The following is a 24,049-nucleotide window of genomic DNA, read 5'->3' on the forward strand; positions in this document are numbered from 1 at the left end:
AACCACAGAAGACATCCTAGGGTTCAGAACCCGAGAAGCTGCCAGCTTCAACCAAACACCACCACCATTACTTCCCATCCCACTACTCTATCTAGGAGAATATTCAACTTAATAAGATATGAAAGGGATGTGGGTATACATCAGCTATAAATCAGTTTACTTCACTTTCACTGGAGCAATAAATAAATTCCTTCTTGAACCCAGAGTGCAGAATTTGGCTCTTCATGGATCATGAAGCTTCCAACAAAAACACACAAGCAAAAATACAAAAATATAATTATAGAAGCACACAAAAGATACTTTACACTCATCTTCGAAAATGTACCAATCCCAAATCAAACACAACATTGCCATTTATCCTTTATGATTCCCTACTACATTCCAGGCCATTAAAGTGGAATTTTCCTGACTAAATGATGTCATATTTTTCTTACATATATTTTCAGGGTTACCATACATATACCTTGAAATGGTTATGGATGTCTTCTAATCCCACAGTTCAGTCCATGACCAACCTTTTAAGATCTGTTCTGAAAACTTTATAGTTGTGATCTGGTCACTCACAATAGGAAAGTTTAAAGCTTCAACCCTTACCTGTGACTCAGCTTTCCAAACTCTAACACCATTTTCGTTAAACTTCCATGGACCTTCTCTTTAGCTCTTTGAGCCTCTTTAGGTGTGGTGACCAAACATGAAAGGCATTCTAGTTTTGGCCTTGAGAAGGATATGTTCCTTTTTTCTTTTGTTTTTCACACTATCAACCTCCTTCTAAACATTTTCTTATTCTCCCTAGAGTATGCTGATATTCGCTCACCTCAACTCTCTTTTGTCCTCTTTTTTCAACCCCTGCACCTTTCTCTTGTGCTCTCCCACTTACTCGCACTTCATTTAATGACCAGCCCCAAGGAGAGGATGACCAGCCGGGTTGGCTGTGGGCCATCTGCCATGACCAGGACTTACACCTGCACATATCTATATGTAAATTCATGATCAAAGTCACTAACCACTATACAATGGAAGCTCATAAGGCCATTGTTCATTTGTTCTTCATACTACCTAACAGAGGTAAATGAGGTAGTTTGGTATCAAAAACATAAACAAAGAAGATTACCCCAATCTGTACTTACTTCTGGGACTTGTGGCAGGGTATCTGGAGTAGCTCCGTGACACTGATGTCTGTGGGGACGGAGGTGAAGGAGGCCTTGCATGATGTGGTGAAGCTGACCTTAGATCACGTGGATACTGTCCAGGAGGACCATACACCACACTATCACCAATCACATACCTGCGAGTTGTCAATAAATTTAGTGCTGAAACACCAACCATAACTGTAAAATCAGCACAAAGAAAACTTATTCATTTACATTAGTTACAATAAATTCAAAGAAATTACAACCCATCAATTTCCTTTCTTAAAATCCTACAATTTTTCCAAAATTTGTATTACCTATTTGTTCTGTTTGAGAAGTGAGTTTTACACTTGTAAGGACACATCTCTTGAGCATTCCTTACTATCATACAATTTCTTTAATATAGGTAAGCTGTCTGCACATGTAAGTAGAGTGAAAAGCCAATCCAATATTGTATCATTAACATTAGGATCTGACTAAAACTTTAGTATCAATCATTTTCTTTTTTCTTTTTAGGCTGTTCTTGACACTATCAAGCTCATGTGGGAAGTAGCAAGCATATATATGAGAAAAAGATATATATACAAGGTAGCACAAGGAAACAGACGAAAGAATGGCTCAACCCACCCACATAAACATGTATATACATACACATCCACACACACACATATACATACCTATACATCTCAATGTATACATATATATACACATAGACATATACATATATACACATTTACATAATTCATAGTCTGCCCTTATTCATTCCCGTCGCCCCTACCACACATGAAATGACAACCCCCTACCCCCGCATGTGCACGAGGTAGCGCTAGGAAAAACAACAAAGGCCACATTCGTTCACACGCAGTCTCCTGCATTAGCGACGTAGCACAAGGAAACAGATGAGGGATGGCCCAACCCACCCACATACACATGTATACACATAAACGCTCACACACGCACATATACATACATATACCTTTCAATGTATACATACATACACATACACAGGCATATACATATATACACATGTAAATATTCATACTTGCTGCCTTCATCCATTTCCAACACCACCCTGCCACACATGAAATAGCATCCCCCCCTCCAGCGAGGTAGCGCTAGGAAAAGACAAAAATATGAACTCACTTTTTTATACATATTCTTTATGTACTTTCATTCAAAAATGGGAAATAGAAAATTTGAATATGACACAAACCCTTCAAAACCTTGCCTCCAACACTTCCCTGGGATATCTACACTTTAACTTTTTACATAACCTTTCACTCTTACATCCGTTTCCTTGTCATATGAGGCATGTCAGCTCACCCCATTTCATTCTTTCTTACATATACTTTTCCTTTCATATGGAATCCTTTCATTCTAAAACAGGAGGCAGAAACTCTGAAGAACATTTTCATCCTTAATGGGACAATGATAATAAAAAACTCATCAGATTATAACACAATTAATATCACAACCTTCTCAAACGTCCATCACCTTTTTCATCCAATTTCTTTCAATTACTGGTACATTCCAATTCTTTTTAACCAAAACTCTTTCATACATCCCAACATTATACACACTAAAGGGAAATAAAACCTCAAATCAAGTGTAATTTGGTTGCTAAACATCACAGGAAGGACATTCTTTCCCATGTGTAAAAGTGTTGTTTACCCTCTGATATCATATTCCATACTAAGCTACCTATTCTCATCTCAGAAGCTGGCACCCTAAAAGCCTGGAAAGGGCATATGATCTGTCAACTTCCTTAAGATAAAACCACTCCTGAGATTCAAGATATGTAAAGGTGTAAATATGGTATAATGCATGGATGTGACCCTGTATCAGGGAATGATACAATTACATAAGAGGGATAACTTGTACCAACCTGTCCAGATACTGACGTTCAGGAGAGCGTGGAGGTGGAGAGTAACGATCATAGTCCCCATAACTCCCACTGATACTTTGTAAAGGTGACCTGAGAACATACCAAGAAAATTCTACAGTCTGAAAAAAGTTATTTGAACATATACCCAGTAAAAATCTACACACTGAAATACTAGGACATCTATTTAAGTGCATGCAGCTAATAAGGACACTAAGAAAAGTGGACTGGAAGTAATGATAACAAAGGAAGATATATGATATGAAGGAATTGGACAAAAAGTAAAAACTGGCAAACTATTAGTAATATATGGAGAGAATACACTATAGGAGAGTAACTTAAGTATGAGTATGATGAGTGGCACTGGGTGCTAAGAAAATGAGGTAAGATGAAATGATTAAAAAAATTATGCAAATGCAGTATTACGAAAATATGAGTGTGCAGAAATGTGCAAAACCACTGTATCAAAAAAAAGGATCAATACAAGTTCCCTGCTGTGTAATGAGATTGGTCATTAAAGTATGAAAAAAATAAAAATTTTCTTTAACACAAGCATATCCATAACACACAAATAAAGTTCATGCACTACTTAAAATCAACTACTTCATACACCTGTACACCATAAGCAATACCGCACAGCATACAATGTGTGAGAAAAAATATAATTACAATCTGAAGCTTCCCCAAGAAAAGTGCAAAAAAAAAAAAGTACTCTCCAGGATGGTGTCCAGCAAGTTGAGAACCTCCTAATTCCCAGAGGTTCCTCCAACTCCTTGCTCTCTGGTAGGGTGACAGCCCTTCACCCTCCATTAGCCAACAATTCAGCAGTTGCATCCAAACCCCACCAAGCGATGATGTTATCATCCCAATGGATGACATATGACGTTTGTCCACCTAAGAATTCTTGAAACAAAGGATGTCTTCCCAATAGTGGTCACCGTCAATATGAAAAAGATTTCTAGAAAGAAAGGGGAAGAGACTGGGCAACAGAAAACAACCAGAATATTTGGTTTTGGAAAAATGCCCTGGAGAGAAAGTTTTTCATTCTTGGACTATGGGACAAAATAATCCTGGAGAGAAAAGCGTTTTAAAGATGAAAAACTGTCTCCTTATGGCATATAAATACAATCTTATCCAAAAGTAAAATGACCACAAACATAATTCAAAGATTATCCTGTGGCCTAGAAGCAATCCTCTACCTCACAGGTGGTAGGCCTGATGCCACACAAGATAGGTATTCAATGACTAGGATAGTTTTGGAATTGGTATTACGTTGGCTAGTATCCAGCTCTTTGGGCTTTTGTTGTGTAGCCAGAGGTGGTTCAAGATATTTGTAAGTATTTGGAATGAAAATGGGCCACAGTGCTTTTTGTGAAAGTTTCCTAAATTGTCAAGGCCTGTGGCATGAGAGTTCCTTAAGGTTTGAATTGCATTGCTTTAATCAGTGGGAGTGAAGGGTGCATGTGCAGCTGTCTTTGAATGGATTTTGTGAAGGTTTTTCATGACTCCTATTTAGGTATGAGGTTGGTTTATAGCTGATTTTTGAGTACAGTCTCACGAGTATATAACAAAACAGCAAACTACACAGATTAGAGTACCCAGAGCAATCACTGGCCTCCTAGCAAACACAAACACTCAACAAAGCCTAAGATTGCAGTAATTCAACCAAGGAAATGTATCCTGATCACTGGCCTCCTAGCAAACACAAACACTCAACACAGCCTAAGGTTGCAGTACTTCGACCAAGGTAATGTATACTGCTTTAGAATGAGAAATTCTCCAACGAGATGGTACTACCAATGATAGAGCTTTGCCAATGGTGACTTTTCACTTGTGTTGTTCCCTCCACCTCTGACATATATATCCTCTTGGTCAATCTTTCCTCACTCATTCTCTCCATGTGACCAAACCATTTCAAAACACCCTCTTCTGCTCTCTCAATCACACTCTTTTTATTACCACACATCTCTCTTACCCTTTCATTACTCACATGATCAAACCACCTCACACCACATACTGTCCTCAAACATCTCATTTCCAACACATCCACCCTCCTCTGCACAACTCTATCTATAGCCCATGCCTTACAACCATATAACATTGTTGGAACCACTATTCCCTTAAACATGCCCATTTTTGCTCTCCAAGATAACATTCTCGCTTTTCATATACATATATATGGATATTTACCCTGGGAAGGGTGGGAAGGCAGACAAGAGCAAAGAATGGCAGAGGAAATGTCCTGCACATTCAAGGAGCCAGGAATTAAGCATGGCTTGGCTGTCCAGCAGGATAATGACATCATCCCTTGGTCATGGTTGCTGATTGGTTGGGGATGAACCTGCAGAAGGATTGGTCACAACCACTAAATGGCTGGTAAGCTAAAAGTAAAGGCCTAAAACCTTACCAGGCAAGGGGTCAGAGGATTTTTACCCCTGAGAATTAGAAGATTTTCTCAACTCACAAGAAAGAAATTACATAATTTAATCATTCTAACTTCCCCAAGCATATGGGAATAAAGTCAAATAGGTAAACAGATAATACTTACCATAGGAATAATTTGGAAGTTCCTTGAGCCCACCAAAGTTTAGACACTGCCAAAATTCATTATATGACTCATGATCAATATGTTATTGTCATTTGTAACCAACAATGAAATTCCCTGATCCACCAAAAAAAAAAAAATTGGGTCCAATAAGATTTCATGGTGCTCATAACTTGGTAATATTAATGCTCCAAGACTTTCAAAGATCCTTTCAAGCAATCAACTCCAAAATTCTTTACCTTTCAGCTATAGAAGGTGGTGGGATAATTTGATAAAAAATACATTAATGAAGATCTCCAGTCTAAATACCCATACTCAAAAATCATTCAAAACCTTAATGCTCTCATATCCAAGATCCCTGCCAAAAAGGCACTTGGGTATTCCAAGGGTTACCACTCAATAATGCTTGGGCTTTTCTCTGATGTCATGAACTGGATAACACCTCTGCATGACTATGAAGCCATAAATCCACAATTTAATAAATCTTATCTAAATGCTTGATATGGAAAACATTCATAAGTTTCCTTGAGTTAATAAGAATGGCTTTTTCAGCCACCCTGAAACCTAGCTCTGAAGCTTCAATCATTTAAGCTAATTTAGTTACTTGATATATGATCCCTACCCCCTACACTGCTCTCCCTTTCTCTGATCCCCACCCCCTGCATGGCACTCCCTTCCCCTAACCAACAACTACACCATCTTTACCTCCCTGACAACGATTCCCTACATGACCCTCTCCTCCCTTAACCCCTACCCCCAGCAATGCCCTCCCCTTCCCCTACACAGCCCTTCCAAACTCTAAATCCCACCCCTTGCATGACACTTCACTGGCCTAAGCCCTACCCTCTTATATGGTTCTCCCTTCACCCTGAACTACCAATGCCCCAACATTCTCCTCCTCCAAATCCCATCCCCCCATTGGCCTCCCATCAAGCCATCCAACCCCTACATGGCCCCAGACCTTTCCATCCAAAAAGCCTTCCAATCCCCTGAGCCAGATCACAATTGGCAAACTACCTAGGGTCTGTGTAGTGAACAGCAAGCCTTGGTGACAAAGAGATTCCAATCCATCAAACCTATGACTTGGAAACTTGCATTTTGACTTGTAACTGAAAATGCTCAGTTCAAATCAATAATGAAGCAAATAAATCTTCAGTGAAGGTGAAAGATATATCACCTCAGTTTTACTTATTAATTCCAATGGTCTTCAGTTTTTTATCTTTTCTTGGCTCATTTTTCCTTTAGTATTTTTCTTTTTTTTTTCCCTGGTCTTTTGTACTTTCTTTCTTTCATTCAAAAACTTCATCGTCAAAGTCCAAGACCTTCTAAGTATCTAATAGGTATTTTCAAATAAAAGAAGTAATCATATACCTAATAATGCCAAGTATTCTCTTATTCAGAAAGCTTGTCATCATTTGATTATGGCACCAACAATACTTCCTAGTAGTGATGTACTGATACCAAAGTTTTAACCAATACTAATTATCATACTGGTTTTCTGTGTTGATACTGATATCAACGACAAAAAACGTACATTTTTGTTTCTTTTTTCTTCAAATTAAGGAATCTTCTTATAATTAAATGTATGAGAGACTATGCCATTTTCATTAAGGGTGAGTAGTTCTAGTTAAGGCAAGCCTGCAGCAAATGGTTTGATTTAGTGGTCATTCTTTACTTTCTAGAATATTCTATATAATTGTATTATAACAACCAGCTGAAGTTTCTTTGAACTAATTGGCTTTTTACCTTTATGAATGGGACTAAGTGGGAGATATTTTAACTTTGTGGAATTACTAAAGACCCACTTCCTCGTCCAAGAGCTTTCCAGAGCCCATGCAAGTAAATTCTGTATTCCTTGGTAAGACAAATTTCTTCACCTGTATTCCTAGGTAAGACAAATTTCTGAGTACTTGAAGCAGAATGTAATAGCAAACTGTCAATGGTTCTGGGGTACTGGAAATATCTGGAAAAATGTCCAAGACAATGTCATTAAGTTTATCTGTAACAATGCCTAATATTGTATGATATACATATCAATTCTGATCCCTTTGTAGTTTGCTACCCTCTTTATGTACCTAACTGAATATTTCTCCCTCTCCTATACCTGAAAATATGAAATGCAAACCTTGAGCCATGGAAACTGTTAGAGTCCTCTGTGGGTAGGAGTGGGAAGCTTCCCACCAAGTGCTCCTACCTAGAGATTCATACGTTGCGGCTACCAAGGTTTAGCCATAAACTTAGAAAATCTGACAACAAACTTTCTAAAAATGAGGTATCACAGAAGTTCCCACAAATCTATAAATACAAATTTGCATTTCACGAATCATCATGACTCCACTCCTGAGGAAAAATTAATTCTATTATACTTTGTCGCTGTCTCCCGTGTTAGCGAGGTAGCACAAGGAAACAGACGAAAGAATGGCCCAACCCACCCATATACACATGTATATACATACACGTCCACACACGCATATATACATACCTATACATTTCAACGTATACATATATATACACACACAGAAGTATACATATATACACACGTACATAATTCATACTTGCTGCCTTTCTTCTTTCCCATCGCCACCCTGCCACACATGAAATGACAACCCCTTTCCCCCCCGCATGTGAATGAGGTAGCGCTAGGAAAAGACAACAAAGGCCACATTCGTTCGCACTCAGTCTCTAGCTGTCATGTTTAATGCACCAAAACCACAGTTCCCTTTCCACATCCAGACCCCAAAAAACTTTCCATGGTTTACCCCAGATGCTTCACATGCCCTGGTTCAATAATCCATTGATAGCACGTCGACCCCGGTATGCCACATCGTTCCAATTCACTCTATTCCTTGCACGCCTTTCACCTTCCTGTACGTTCAGGCCCCAATCGCTCAAAATCTTTTTCCCTCCATCCTTCCACCTCCAATTTGGTCTCCCACTTCTCGTTCCCTCCATCTCTGACACATATATCCTCTTTGTCAATCTTTCCTCACTCATTCTCTCCATGAGACCAAACCATTTCAAAAACACCCTCTTCTGCTCTCTCAACCACACTTTTTAGTACCACAAATCTCTCTTACCCTTTCAATACTTACTCGAAAAAATATCACCCAAAAAAAGAAAGGGCAAAAATATTAATTAACATAATGACAGAGAGCAAAAGTTGCATCCCTCTACTCTCAATAACCTAAGGTAAATGAGGCAACAATTCATGTTCAGCTGACTTCAAAAACTGTACCAAACGGCTTGATATATGATATCCCCACCATTTTTGTGTGATACGATTTATTCCACACAGGAAACCTAAAAGCCTTATTTTAAAACAGTAAACATTAGACTTTTGGGTTAGAGACATTAAATTTCATCTTTTAAAACAATGGAAACCATGCCTCAATTCAATACACTTGTAAGCATGTTATCAATACAAATAAACTGATTACTAGTAATCATAACTTACCTGTATAAGATAAAAAGACATATCAATTACCAATACACTTTTCCTTCAAGACCATGATGATAATGTAATACCATTTTTCTACATGTACAGTACAAACACCTAATCAGTATATCTCTTACCTGTACAAACACCTAATCAGTATATTTCTTACCTTCCTAACCCAGGAGCCCCTTCTATGGAGCTCCTATAGCATTCAGAAAGCCAGCCTCATCCATCAGGCAAGAACACAGGTCAAGGAGTACAGTAATGTTGTATATGTCTATGCGAGGTGAGTGTAGGACAATTTACAAATAAGTCTTCACCATCTTCAGTTTGGAAGTTGCATTGTGGGTATGAGTCTTGTGATTCAGTAAATTGGTGTATGTAATGCTGTACAGATGATTAGTGTCTAAAGCACAGACAAAAAGTGTACAGATGACTAGTGTTTAAAGCACAGACAAAAAGTGTATTTCATATATGTCTGGGGAGTGTGGTTTCATATGGATGTGTGTCTGGTGGGATGATGTTAAAGACTGGGTTGGTAGGGTAGTTTAGTGCTCGTTGGTTCATTTGCGAGTATCTATACTTTGACAATGTTGTGTCTCTTGAGGTGGCGGATCTGTGACTATAGGTTGTTGAAGTGTTTATGAAGAAGGGGTAAGCTTTCCCTTTCTACTATGGAACAATTTGCATGGGAAGGGTCTTGTGCTGTTACAAAATATTGAAACTGAGCATATCAAAAGTGGGATTGCACTAGCAAGATTTTTATTTCAGAGTAGAAATTGCATGGTTATGATCAGTATGCTCCCAGTGACTGTTGTAAGTGCTTTGTTTTGTATGGTTTACAACTTTATTGCCTTTTGATAATGTTAATGTTCTGGCAGATGAAGCCTAGCTTAGGATGAAGAAGATGAAGTATGTAGAATACACTGACAGAGGAATAATTTTTCTAGTCCAAATCTGATTCCAGTAAGTGTTTTGAGGTATCTGATTTGTATTGTTGCTCCTGATGATAATGTTGTAGGAAGTGAATGTCATGTCTTGTATACAGATACACAATAACGTTATTCAATGTGGTCCTTTCTTAAATATCTTAATCATTAACTTATCAAACTGTCAAAAGTTAACAATACCACCTGCCAGTCCGTGGAGGGCTGTAATCTCGGTAGGGTCGGCGATCATCATCAGGGTAGTTTCTTGTTCTTGTCCCAGATTTGTCATCTCCATAGCCAAGGCTGCCCAACTTGTCATCTCTGGGGTAAGCACCACCCCCCCTTCCTTGCTTGTCTACACCATAACTACCTCCACTTCTTCCTAGTTTGTCACCTCCATAACTGAGTCCTCCAAGTTTTTCTCCTCCATATCCACTCATGCCTCCTCTTCCTCCATATTTATCTCCATAAGTTCCAAAGCCAACACCATGCTTGTCAACAGTGTAGCCACCTATTCCATGCCTGTCACTACTATATGCATCATATGAGCCGTAAGTGTCATATGAACTCACAGTACTGCCATAATAGGCATCATTTTCATGTCTTGGATACCTGCTTGTCTTTTCTGGATAAGAGTCATAATCATCAGCAAACTTCTTCCCAGAAAATTTTTCACTATAAGGAGAACTTGTTGGGTATTTTTCAGTATACCTTCCTTTGTCTGGGTAACTACTGACATAGAGGTGGTCTTTTTCACTATATCTATCACCAGAGTAACTGACATCTCTGGTCTTGTACATATCATCATATACATCACTTTTACCCACAAACTTACTATTTGGCACTTTATCACTAATTTTTCTCACTGGAGCACTTTTATATTTATCATCAGAATAAGGTTTGGAGGAGTGATAAGAAGAAGGCTTAGAGAAGAGTTTATCATATTTATCATATAGATGATCATCATAAGATTTAGTGGGCAGAGGCTTGGATGACAAGGTTGAAGTTGAGGGTCCACGAGTGGAGAGGCTGCGAGGCCCTTGAGAAGGAGGGGGCCCTGGGGGTGTGTGTGGGCGACTATATCTCTCAGACATTCTGTGGATGATGAAAGCACACTTTCATGAGACAGCACATTAAACATGAATAAGAATTGCTTTTTTTCTAATACTCTCTAAATCTACAGAACCTATGTCTCTGCATGTCAATGAGAATAAACTGTACACACAAAAATCTATTCCTGGGGATAAGGAAGAAAAAATAACACCCTCATTCTCCAACGTGTTGTACAAGGAAACGAAGAGGGATGACAGAAGAGGGCTGGAACTCTCCCCTCCTTGGACTTCAATTTCTTAAAGTGGAACCAGAAGAAGGAGCCAAGTGGGTGCTCATCCCCCTCAAAGGCTCAAGCTCAGGTGTCTGAATGTGCATGAACAGAACCAGCAGGAACAGAAAGGTAAAATGTTTGGGGAAAGAAACCTGGATGTTATAGCTCTCAGTGAAAAAAAGCTCAAGAGGAAGGGAGAAGAATGGTATGACAATGTCTGAATGGTAAAATCTAGGGTTAGTGTGAGGGCAAGAGCAAAGGAAGGGGTGGCACTCCTGCTGAAGAAGTTATGAGAATGTGTTAAACAGTGCAAGAAAGTGAGTTCCTGACTGATGTTGGTGAGAATGAAAGTGGTGTGAGAGGTGGGTGGATGTCACTGCTTATGCATCTGGTAATGAGAAGAGTGACGATGAGAGTGTGTTTTTGGAGAGCATCATCAACTTTGATACAAGGGATCAAGTGATAATAATGGAAGATTTGAATGCATGGATGGGTGATGAGGCAGCTGAGGGTTGGAAGTTGGCAAGTCAAGTGTATAGAGAAAAAAAAAAAGAAAAAAAACAATTCTTCAACAAGAGTTATGGATTCACGGAACAAACCAAGGCAAAAGTAAATGTGACTACCACAGGAGGAGTAAAGAACTAGGGGTCAAGAAAAAGAGGGTATGAAGCAGGTCTCAAGGAATGATAAAGCTCTGTCTGTATGCAAAATCTGGTTATAATATCCAACCTCTTTTTTTCCTTTGCATTCACAAGTCTTACGTCCATGCACATGCAACACAAGACACACTCATACCTAAGATGAAACTTCCATTCTTTTCACAGTGAACACTTATTCCTCAATTGTCTTGCACCCACTCCACAAAGCAATATACAAAATACCATCATACATCTTGACCTGTGATCCTTTACAGTGGATGTGATCAGCCTCCAGAACACTAGGAATCTAGTAGATAGTGGGGTCCCGAAGGAGGTAGGTATGGTATGTGTACATTCCTCTTCTCTATCATTCTTTCCTTCTCTCCTTTCTCTGTCTCTCATTATTCCTCCTCCTATTTCAATCAACATCAACTTCTTATCCTTCAAAACTTTAGAGAGATAATTGCAAGTATACATACTTATCAACAACCAATCTCCACTTGATTATCCTTTGATGGCATGATATAAAAAACTTTTCAACAAGCTTACCTATGCAAAAGGCACTTATAAAATCCCACACACCACAACATACTAATTACATACACCTTACTCAAGATGTTAGTTTTTCTTGTGAGTAATCCCACACACCACAACGTATTAATTACATAAACCTTACTAAAGATATCAGTTTTTCTTGTGAGTACCTAATCAAACAGCAGAGCCTAAACTTAAATTCTCTTCCCACACTCCAAGACTCCTAATATAAACTTAATGAAAAAAAAAGAGAAAAGGCTCTCTAATCAGAGGAGATCTTTTAATCGAATATAATACATTGTTAACAATGATAAGAACAATACTCTAATATTAAATTCCTTGCATTGAGTAGCCACATGCTCATCAATGAGAATAGTGCCAATAAAAACGGGCTTTTATACATCATTAACAAAATATTGCTACATATTCCTCTCGAAATAGTCCTTACCTGAAGCAATGTTGCAAGATTAAGTACTATTGGTGACTGCTGAGTTGTCCTCTTGTTTTCTAGGTGACATTTCCTTTCACATTCTGAAAGTGTGGCAGAGGTCAGCACTCCACACACTATAGTGAGGGGAGCAGAGCTCACACCACTCTGAAAGGAATGGGTGATGCGTCAGAACTGGACCAGAATGGGACGCACAATCTGGCTGAGGGGGCACTGCCAAAAAAGGCAGGGGATCCAGGTTTACCACCACAGTGCTCTGGGAAGGGATCACTTCTGCAGCAAGCCTGGCCAGGTGGAATGGAGAGACGGGGAGACCCAGTATGCAGCTCCTGAGGCTCCCAGACTCTTGGCTGGCACCTGTTATGGGCATCAGAAAGTGCACTGAGCTGCCTGGACTCCCAGTTACCACCACTGGGTATCACCATCTGCTGCAACCCAGGCAACACGGCACTATGTGCATATCAAATGGGCTAGCACCACTCACCATCACTTCACACGCCACACTACAGAAAGATACAAAATACACATCTTCAAAACTGCACAATTTTTCCCACATTAGATAGCATTTTACTATTTCACGTGAAAAACCTAAAATCACTCCGCCGAAACTTCCTCTCTTCAGATATTTGGAATACGAGAACACAAAATATCAAATACGTCAACACTTTACAATTCTTGCCGGGCAACATTTCACCACCATCCTTTCTGCTGCAAGATCTTTTATGAAAATAATGATAGGTGAAACAAAATATATTGACAAAACAAGTGTTAAAACAGAAGGTAGATAAAGTAATTCACAAACAAAAACTTCTCAACATCGGAAGACAGTGGTATGTGAGTTGGTTTAATCCTACTAAATCTGACTCTTCTTCCTATCCCATGCTAAAGTCACAACACCAGCATGACCACACAAATCAAGGTTTGCCTCTTAACTCTGTGCTTGTTGTACCTCACTGTGGAAAGCAGAAAACACTACTACAAGTACTTAATTAGCATACTGTACTTGAAATAATCACAAATATATTACTCAACAATCAAATTGTTACCTTAATATACATTACATCCATAGAACATATCATGCTAATCTATTTTTCCATGAAGATATGTTGTAAATATATAAAAATTATATAATGATTGGTATTTCAAGCTGATAAGGTAAATTGAGTTTAAATGAGAAAGAAGAAAAACTGCAAAAGAAATACTATTATGAGCAAAATGGAAGAAAAAACTGGAACTGCTATTCTGATTGCACCTCAATTTGGAGAGAAATAGAATCCAACAAAATTATCAATGAAAGAATCATGGAAATAACATTCAAACTAGGAAATTAACCCCTTTCTATTATGTAGACATACACACCACAGTAAGCAAAAATTTAACAATTAACACTCATTGCAGCTGAGGCACATATGATCCATCAAAATCTTTCTCTTCACTGCAGCTGGGGCATACAAGCCTCACTAATCAAGTGTTCACTGCAGCTCATGAAGCCTATTATGTACAAGTAAAGGGAGAGAGTAGAAAGTGAAGGGGCACCTTGTTATTAAGTCTGAGAGGATCAAATTTTGTAAGTTTAATATAGCTTGGGACTGAAACTTTCCCAGATTCAAATAAAAAATTTGGTAGTAGTGACAATTTCTGTAAATCTATTAATTCTATCTATTGTGCTTTTTTGTAGGGATCCAATTTCTGTGAGAGTGAGTGGCTAACAATGGGGAAGCAAACAAGTGTTGCTTGCTAAATTTTACAGTATAAAAGAGCAGCTCTGACTTAACAAAAGAGAGGAAAGTTTTACAGTAACAAAAAGGTGCCACTGTCAAAAGATAGTTCAAAATTTAAGTTCTCCTCATGAATGAGACTATTTAGTACCAGTATGCTTCATTACTGTTAGGAGAATTACACTGGGGGATCAATTTATTACAATTTGCACTGCCCAAGCCAAAAACTAATAAATTAGAGGTCTTAAAAGAAGTCAAGAGAAATTTGACAGGAAAACTTGTCAGCAAAGACTGACAAAGCAAAGTCCTGTACTGAAGTTTTTGTTCTAAACCTTCGATAATTTGCTATGGACCCAAAAAAAGGAATGCACCAGGTTCAGTCAGTTATAACAAGATCCAAACAAAGAGGCAAGAGGTAAAGATGAAAGGGATAAAACACAAAGGACCAAATGTTTGAATATGGTATGGGAAATTGTATAAAAGCAAGACCACAAGCTCAAACAATCTGAGGAGGAGTCGATTCAAGGATCATGAGGAGTTGTCTTGAAATGCACAAGGAACTTAGGGATCTCACAAATATTATCCTTGAGTATTAACAATAATTCAATTTAGTTGGGACTCTGGAGGTACATAATCAGAAGAAAGATGGTGAATTCACTAAAAGCAAATGAGGTCTGATGGGTATTCTCTAAATATCCAAAGTGATTTTTTTTTTTTGAGTAAAGCACTGTAGCACATACACAATCTATGAACGATAGTGGAAAGAGAGTTGCAAAAGGGGACAATTCTGGCAGGTGATCAACAAACACACAGCGCGAATACTGATGCACAAGGACACAGATCTTGGGCCAAATAACAGAGGTATAATGGCAATACAGCAAAACTGAGTTGGAGCAATTAAGGGAGTATATGGCCTTGCTAATGAGAGGCTTAAAAAAAGTACAGATCATAAAGGACCAATGTTTGTTAGCTAAAAGTGACATTTTAAAGATAGTCAGAGACACAGAGGTTGATAATGCAGTGTTGAAGGATCTACATGAAGTGAGTGGAACAAAAATTACAAAGATTAATAAAACAGGAGGTCAACAGATGTAAATAACTAATCATTTTTGTCTTGAAAGAAAATCATAAATCACATACGGAACAAAGGGGAAAAGAAAACGAAATGCTAATCAAAAGATTACTTCAGATTATAAAACTGCCAGTTGCAATTTCAATGGTACAAGAAAGGAGAAGTGTTGGTTTTGATACAGTTCTGATTAGGTTTCACTTGTAGTCATTTAACCAGGAGGTACTTTGAAAACCTAAGAAACTTAAAGACAAGGTGAAATTCAGTGGGTTAAATATCAAATACAAAAATCAATGGAGGGAGAAAGAAGAGGAATACTGTCAGAAGACAACAAAACTGGATACACAAAACAAGGCAAGAGGACAGAGCAGCCCCACCAGCACCATTGTGAGAGAAGGAGTGTTATGAGATGGTACCGTCAGATTGAAATTGAAGAATCAAAATGTTAAAAGAATAACAATTAATTGTAAGGAGCTGGATTTCAAGGAGCATATAAGAGAAAGTCCACCAGATATTGATGGAGGTGTGGATTTTTTTTCTTTTTTTTTCTTAAGAAATGAGATCTCACCTGTTTTGCTTGGAGGGGTACTTAACTGTAAAGAGAGAAAAAGAAGTCAAGGAAGAAGGAGGTAATAAGGATATGTTAAAGAGAAAGATGTTTTCAATATGATTACTATCTAGCAGAAAATAAGTTTCACGATTGTTTGTGATATGGACTTGGGCTGACATTGTCCCTAACCTGGTGCGAGATTCCCACACAGGGAGAAAAGTTAAGGATACAAAACTTGCTGGCAAATATCAGAACAAATTTCAAGTGTATGGATAAAAAAATATATAAATCAGGAGAATAGTTAAGTAGATAAACTGTCAGCTGGCAAATATCAGAATAGCTTTCAAGTATATGGATAAAAAATATTCAAAAAGTCATTCACATCCCATGTAGGAAGGCTAAAACTATAATATGCTTCTCAAGTTTGGTCAATGCACCTAAAGAAGTGCAAAGTGTTAACAGAGAAGGTCAATACAGATAATACATGAATTAAGAAAGCTGAGTTACTGGGAAAGGCTTTAAATTTGCCTACCTTGGAAGGGACAAGAGTAAGGAGTGATGGGATGAAGACTTTCAAATTCTTAAAGCAGATCTATGATAGGGGACAGTGAACACTTCTTCAAGATATAAAAATACAGAGCAACCACATGACAGTATGAAATTGAGCAAGAAACATATGAAAGAATATGTAAAGAGGTACTTTTACAGTAGAAGAGTGGTGGATGAATAGGGAAAGAAGACTGAGGACACACTGAATGCAGGCAGCATACATAAAATCAAGAGCTTTTATGATAGTAAAGAATGTTCAAGAGATGGAACCCCATGAGTGTAAAACACTCCCCATACAGTACAAATAGTAATCACACATAAAACATTAGTTCACTTTACTACTTGTGATCCCACCCAGCAGATGTGACCAGCTTTCTAAGGATAACAATAGCCCTATACAAGACAAAAAGGACTCTCGGGGCAGGAAAATAAGGTGAGGTAAACCATATACTAAACATAAGCCAAGAAATGTCAAGATCATTATTTAATCAAACTATACTGAGACCTATTATTGCATCTGCTCGTACAGCCTGAACAATAAAGTGAAAAGTAAACGTTTGATTCCTGAAATTAAAAGAACAGATAGAATAGATAAAACCGGGAAATGAATACAAACAAATTGATCAGGAGAGTATTTCTTAAAATTCACTGACAGACATCAACTGAAATGACTGGAGCTATGTAAGCAAAATGGTGGAAAATAAATATCCTGTAAAATGGTGCTACTGACAGCTTGAAAGAAGACTAGATGAGCAACCTAGTAACATGCAGTTTGACAACACATAATGTACTCTAATACAAACATGAATATTCCCATATGAGGTGAAGAATCATGAAACTCTTTGCACCTAGCTTTTATCATGCATCCTAATATATTCAATGTTACATGTTTACAAACTATAGTTTTCAATCACTTTTCCACAAAAAATGGCTATAATCAGAAAAACTTGAAAGCTCTATGGAAAAAGTACATCCAATATGGTGTAAGAAAGCAGTGACTATTTATACTAAAAAATGCAATCTAAATTTTACTGTTAGTGTGTTTGTTGGACTGACATTCTCAAATTCCCATCTATCCTTCAAAGGTTGCTAATCTATTTTCTATTCCTTGTTCTTTTATTATCTCTCATCCCCATAAACCAAACCTAACATACTTTTCTGAAGGCTTCCTCAGATGAACCTTAGTCGATTCCTACACTATATCTTTGTGTAACTAAGAGATAACCATTTCATCTATTGGAGAGCCATGAGGTCAACATGCATAAATCCACAGCAAATGAAGTCTTCAACAATCTGCAGTGTGGACATGGTTACTAGTATTTACATATGGAAATAATTCTTCAGTGTCATTCCCCTCAGAGTACTGGAAAAAGCAACATAATAAAGAATGACTTATTCAACTACAAAGAAAGGCAAGTCCTGTCCAAAGCTATCAAGGTTAGCATTAGCAAATCATAATAAATCATGCTATCAATCACTTTATAACATGCTAATTTAACATGTTCATGAGCGATACGATGCATACGGCTGTGCAGTATGTTAAGTATTTAGTTTCAATAAATAAACCAATTAATACAATTTCTAAGAAAAAAAGATTTTTTCCTTCTTTAGCTTATCTACATAAACTCTTATCCCTGCAAATGGCACTTTTAAATAAATTCCCCGATAACATAAGAAACCATCAATAAAAGCCACCATTTCAAGCCATAAACATCAAATTTAACATAACACATTTACAATCATTAAAACCTTTTTGTTGTGATTCCCGCTAATTCAACCTTCATAAAACATATGACATATATAACTTGCTAGAGATTTTATCAAAATCACATATTACTTGAATTGTTCCATTACCTTTTGGAATAACCAATTATATCTCAGCAATTCATAAGACCAAAGAAGATATATTCTCTTATTTACCACTAAGAGAGGTACAACCGCCAGGGTAGGAAGTTACCAAGACTGGGGTCATAGATGGTGTGTGACAAGCTCACCACAAACTAAACTAAATTTAAGCTAAACTATTCTCTCCATATCCCAAATTAACCATAACTCTAGAAAAACTAGAATCTACTCTTACCCATATTTATACTAAGACGTACTTTTACCCATGATCATGTTTGATAGAGAAGCATAATTTCAAAATATTGTATATGAGGAAAAGAAAGACATTAATTCCCTTTAACAAATAATGTAAAAAAAAACTGAAAAGAAGACCAAAAAATGAGCATAGTTAAGTAAAGTGAATACTGGAGGTCAAACAGTATGTAGGAAGGATGCCATTTAAGGACAAAACCATCAATCAGAAAAGACACAGCAGGTGAGGTCTTGTTTAATACATCACACACAATTCACCAAGCTGGCATCCATCAGGGCATTGAATGAGTTGTGATGAGCAACTTCTTCTATGATGTGGAGCAAGGGGATGATTAATGGATGGCATGCAGATGATGACCGCACAGCTGAGGCAAAACAGTTACATCTTGCCTATACATTTCTGGGATGTCTCCTGAGGCATGTCACCTGATGGCTGGCTGATCTATCTGAAGACCTTCCTCAGATGAACAGTTCGAGGCTCCCTTCTGACAGCAAGAAGAACTGGCTCAGCAGGTGCAAGTGGGCAGCAGGCATGCCTCTTCATTCTGACATCAACTGATAATGAAGAATTGGCTGAGCAGGCACAAGTGGACTGCAGGCATACCTCTTCCAATGGCTGCCTTTGTGACAGTTCTTGATAAGAAGATTCAAGTAGTTACAATATCCCACTACAACAGGTAGTCATCCACACATTCCTCTCATGAATACCACTTTCTCTGAGGATGTGCAGAGACTGCCAAGCAAACTTTTCCAGGGGTCATATGTGGACAACATACTGTAGAGGCGTTAAAGCACTGGTAATGCAACAGCACTTATCACCTAGTGATGACCTGCCAGTGGGGGGAAAAAAAAAAAGAAAAAAAAAGAGAGGGCTGAGCATGTAACAGGTCCTCCAGCTGGAACAACTGTAACATCCACAACCAATAAACTCTTCTTAAATCTTGCACAATCTAAACTTCAGCAGTAAATAAACTTTCTGGATATTGTAAGGCATTTCCTTTCTTTGCCCTAACCACGAGATATATCCACTTGTGTGCGGCAGACACTGAGGATATCATCATCCACCAAACACTTTCATACAAGTCATCTCTGCTAAGCAAAGTGGATGAGGCTGATGACTAGTGTTGTCTGTAGTGCCAGCAGTAAAAGTATCATGGTCAGCCTGATGACCAAGGATTACTGCAAATCTCTCCTAAGGAATACGTATACTTCATCTGCCAGTCAGTGTTCTCCTCTGAACCTCAAAGCTGATATTCTTGATGATCCCAATACCGAAGGTCGTTAGTACAACGTTTGACGTTCCCTGTTGCACCTTAGCCACAATTCACTGCTGCATTAAGACAGACTTCTGAGCCTTAAGAATGATGTTATTTGCATGGGGCTGTGGCCAAGTATCTCATCAGAATGCAGAGACATGAGCTCTGCTATTGCTGGGGGATGCTGTTCACTGCCAAGGTGAGATGGAAACAGAAGTCTGGGGTCGCTGGAAGTTGCAGTGGACCCTCCGCACTACAGAAGATCTGCAACATGAGCTGGCAAGTTTCCTGAGAGAGGTGGAGAAGGTGTTGTTTGCGATCAGCTGAGAAGATAGTAGCCCATGTATCAGGTAACCCCAATGAGTACCACCAAAGGCAACTGCCCACCAGGTTGTGGGGTTGCCCACAAGGGTGCCCCCTGGGGTAGACTGCTATGGGGGCAACACGTGACCACGGGGGACAACCCTTCCCCGGCTGGGGTGGAGGGCAGAGCCACACCGTACATTGATGGGCAATTGGGCTTGGCTGGCCACATGGCAACCTCCTGGGAACAGAATAGTTAATTACTAAATATGAACAGAACTTTTAACTTCCACAAAATACAGTGCTCCTCATCCTAAAAACGCTACTAAATTAGAAACTTACAACCATTTCTATTACTATGGAAGGTCAAAATTTCACTTAAGTTCAAAATTCACTTCATCATTTACAGACTCATATCTTACATCTACAAAGACAATATGTGACCAACATAAACAATTTAAGGAAAAAACTTGTGTTTCTTTGTGTGTGATTATCTATCTAAACTGTACAGGGGAGTTTCCCACTAATATGGCCCAATCTCTTGAACATTCTCTACAATCGTACAACTTTAAAACTTCTGTATGTTGTGTGTGTGTGTGTGTGTGTGTGTGTGTGTGTGTATTATTTCTTACTTGAACTGTACAGGGAAGGAGATTTACACTCAGAGGGCCCTATTCTTGAGCACTTTCTACAATCACACTACTTGTTCAAGTTATGTATGCCATCTGATGAATGTGGGACAAAGGAAGGCAGCAGCTGTTACATCCATGTGTATGGAGGGAAGGAAGAGGATACAAGTGCAGGGGCCTATAGCAAAGGAGGAGGTTAGAAGGGCAATAATGAGGCTGAAGGTAGGAAAAGCATCCGGAGTGGATGGGATTATGGCTGAAATGCTGAAGTATGGAGGAGAGTGTCATAGAATGGATGCATCTTATATGTAATTTAGCATGGAAACAGAAGGTTGTGCCTGAAGACTGGGTGAAAGCTATCATTGTTCCTTTATTCAAAGGAAAAGGTGCGAAGCATTATGTAGCAATTATAGGGGAACAACTCTGTTAAGTATAACAGGAAAAGTGTTAGCAAGAACATTAATTGACAGAATGATGGAAGTGATTGAATGCATGACAACTGAAGACCAAGGGGGTTTTAGGAAATGTAGGGGATGTGTGGCTCAGATTTCTGTAGTAAAGATGACCATGAAAAAGTATTTAGCAGAAGGTAAGAAGTTGTATGCAGCTTTTACAGATCTGGAGAAAGTATATGAAAGAGTCAAGTGGAATGCTTTGTGGGATTTGTTAAGTCTATATGGTATATGGGGAAAATTGTTGGATAGTGTAAAAGCCTTCCATAGAGGAGCAAATGCAAGTGCAAGAGTGGATGAAGAGATGAGCAAAAGTTTTGGAATATGCAGGTGTTAAGCAGGGCTGTGTAATGTCACCATGGCTTTTTAATATTTCATATATATATATATATATATATATATATATATATATATATATATATAAATGCGTGTGTGGGCCTTTATGTATATACATGTGTACGTGAGTGGGTTGGGCCATTCTTTCGTCTGTTTCCTTGCACTAACACTGGAGACAGTGACAAAGTATAATAATAATAATGATAATAATATATATAGATCGATATATATTCATTTCCATCGCCACCTCGCCACACATGAAATAACAACCCCCTCTCCCCTCATGTGTGCGAGGTAGCGCTAGGAAAAGACAACAAAGGCCCCATTCGCTCACACTCAGTCTCTAGCTGCCATGTAATAATGCACTGAAACCACAGCTCCCTTTCCACATCCAGGCCCCTCACAACTTTCCATGGTTTACCCCAGACGCTTCACATGCCCTGGTCCAATCCACTGACAGCACGTCGGCCCCGGTATACCACATCGTTCCAATTCACTCTATTCCTTGCACACCTTTCACCCTCCTGCATGTTCAGGCCCCGATCACACAAAATCTTTTTCACACCATTTTTCCACCTCCAATTTGGTCTCCCACCTCTCCTCGTTCCCTCCACCTTTGACACATATATCCTCTTTGTCAATCTTACCTCGCTCATTCTCTCCATGTGACCAAACCATTTCAAAACACCCTCTTCTGCTCTCTCAACCACACTCTTTTTATTACCACACATCTCTCTTACCCTTACATTACTTGCTCGATCAAACCACCTCAAACCACATATTGTCCTCAAACATCTCATTTCCAGCACATCCACCCTCCTGCGCAAACTCTATCCACAGCCCACGCCTCGCAACCATATAACATTGTTGGAACCACTATTCCTTCAAACATACCCATTTTTGCTTTCCGAGATAATGTTCTCGACTTCCACACATTCTTCAACGCTCCCAGAATTTTCGCCCCCTCCCCCACCCTATGATTCACTTCCGCTTCCATGGTTCCATCCGCTGCCAAATCCACTCCCAGATATCTAAAACACCTCACTTTCTCCAGTTTTTCTCCATTCAAACTTACCTCCCAATTGACTTGACCCTCAACCCTACTGTGCCTAATAACCTTGCTCTTATTCACATTTACTCTCAACTTTCTTCTTTCACACACTTTACCAAACTCACTCACCAGCTTCTGCAGTTTCTCACATGAATCAGCCACCAGCGCTGTATCATCAGCGAACAACAACTGACTCACTTCCCAAGCTCTCTCATCCCCAACAGACTTCATACTTGCCCCTCTTTCCAAAACTCTTGCATTCACCTCCCTAACAACCCCATCCATAAACAAATTAAACAACCATGGAGACATCACACACCCCTGCCACAAACCTACATTCAATGAGAACCAATCACTTTCCTCTCTTCCTACACGTACGCATGCCTTACATTCTCAATAAAAACTTTTCACTGTTCTAACAACTTGCCTCCCACACTATATATTCTTAATACCTTCCACAGAGCATCTCTATTAACTCTATCATACGCCTTCTCCAGATCCATAAATGCTACATACAAATCCATTTGCTTTTCTAAGTATTTCTCACATACATTCTTCAAACACCTGATCCACACATCCTCTACCACTTCTGAAACCACACTACTCTTCCCCAATCTCATGCTTGCCTCCCACACCATATATTCTTAATACCTTCCACAGAGCATCTCTATCAACTCTATCATATGCCTTCTCCAGATCCATAAATGGTACATACAAATCCATTTGCTTTTCTAAGTATTTCTCACATACATTTTTCAAAGCAAACACCTGATCTACACATCCTCTACCACTTCTGAAACCACACTGCTCTTCCCCAATCTGATGCTCTGTACATGCCTTCACCCTCTCAATCAATACCCTCCCATATAATTTACCAGGAATACTCAACAAACTTATTAGGGAGAATAAAAAGATGTTTTGGAAGGAGGTAAATAAAGTGCATAAGACAAGGGAGCAAATGGGAACTTCAGTGAAGGGGGGTAATGGGGAGGTGATAACAAGTAGTGGTGACATGAGGAGATGGAGTGAGTATTTCGAAGGTTTGTTGAATGTGTTTGATGATAGAGTGGCAGATATAGGGTGTTTTGGTCGAGGTGGTGTGCAAAGTGAGAGGGTCAGGGAAAATGATTTAGTAAACACAGAAGAGGTAGTAAAAGCTTTGCGGAAGATGAA

General features: G+C 38.8%; 1 protein-coding gene across 7 annotated transcripts in view; it reads right to left on the bottom strand.

Annotated features, from left to right (window-relative positions):
- LOC139766520 (uncharacterized) overlaps positions 1-24,049 on the bottom strand; it is a 57,856-nt gene that overhangs the window by 15,191 nt on the left and 18,616 nt on the right. For 3 of the 7 annotated variants that reach the window (XM_071695272.1, XM_071695269.1, XM_071695267.1), the window contains exons 3-6: positions 12,867-13,013; positions 10,127-11,017; positions 3,016-3,105; positions 1,128-1,285 (exon numbers count right to left, since the gene is read on the bottom strand). In XM_071695272.1, coding sequence (XP_071551373.1) covers positions 1,128-1,285; positions 3,016-3,105; positions 10,127-11,016 — 1,138 coding nt within the window. In that variant the 5' untranslated portion in view covers position 11,017; positions 12,867-13,013. Of the gene's footprint in view, positions 1-1,127; positions 1,286-3,015; positions 3,106-10,126; positions 11,018-12,866; positions 19,253-24,049 lie in introns of those variants that run through there. The other 4 variants (XM_071695266.1, XM_071695270.1, XM_071695268.1 and 1 more) reach the window with 4 other exon arrangements.

Source organism: Panulirus ornatus, chromosome 58, assembly GCF_036320965.1.
Source record: "Panulirus ornatus isolate Po-2019 chromosome 58, ASM3632096v1, whole genome shotgun sequence".
Taxonomy (NCBI): domain Eukaryota; kingdom Metazoa; phylum Arthropoda; class Malacostraca; order Decapoda; family Palinuridae; genus Panulirus; species Panulirus ornatus.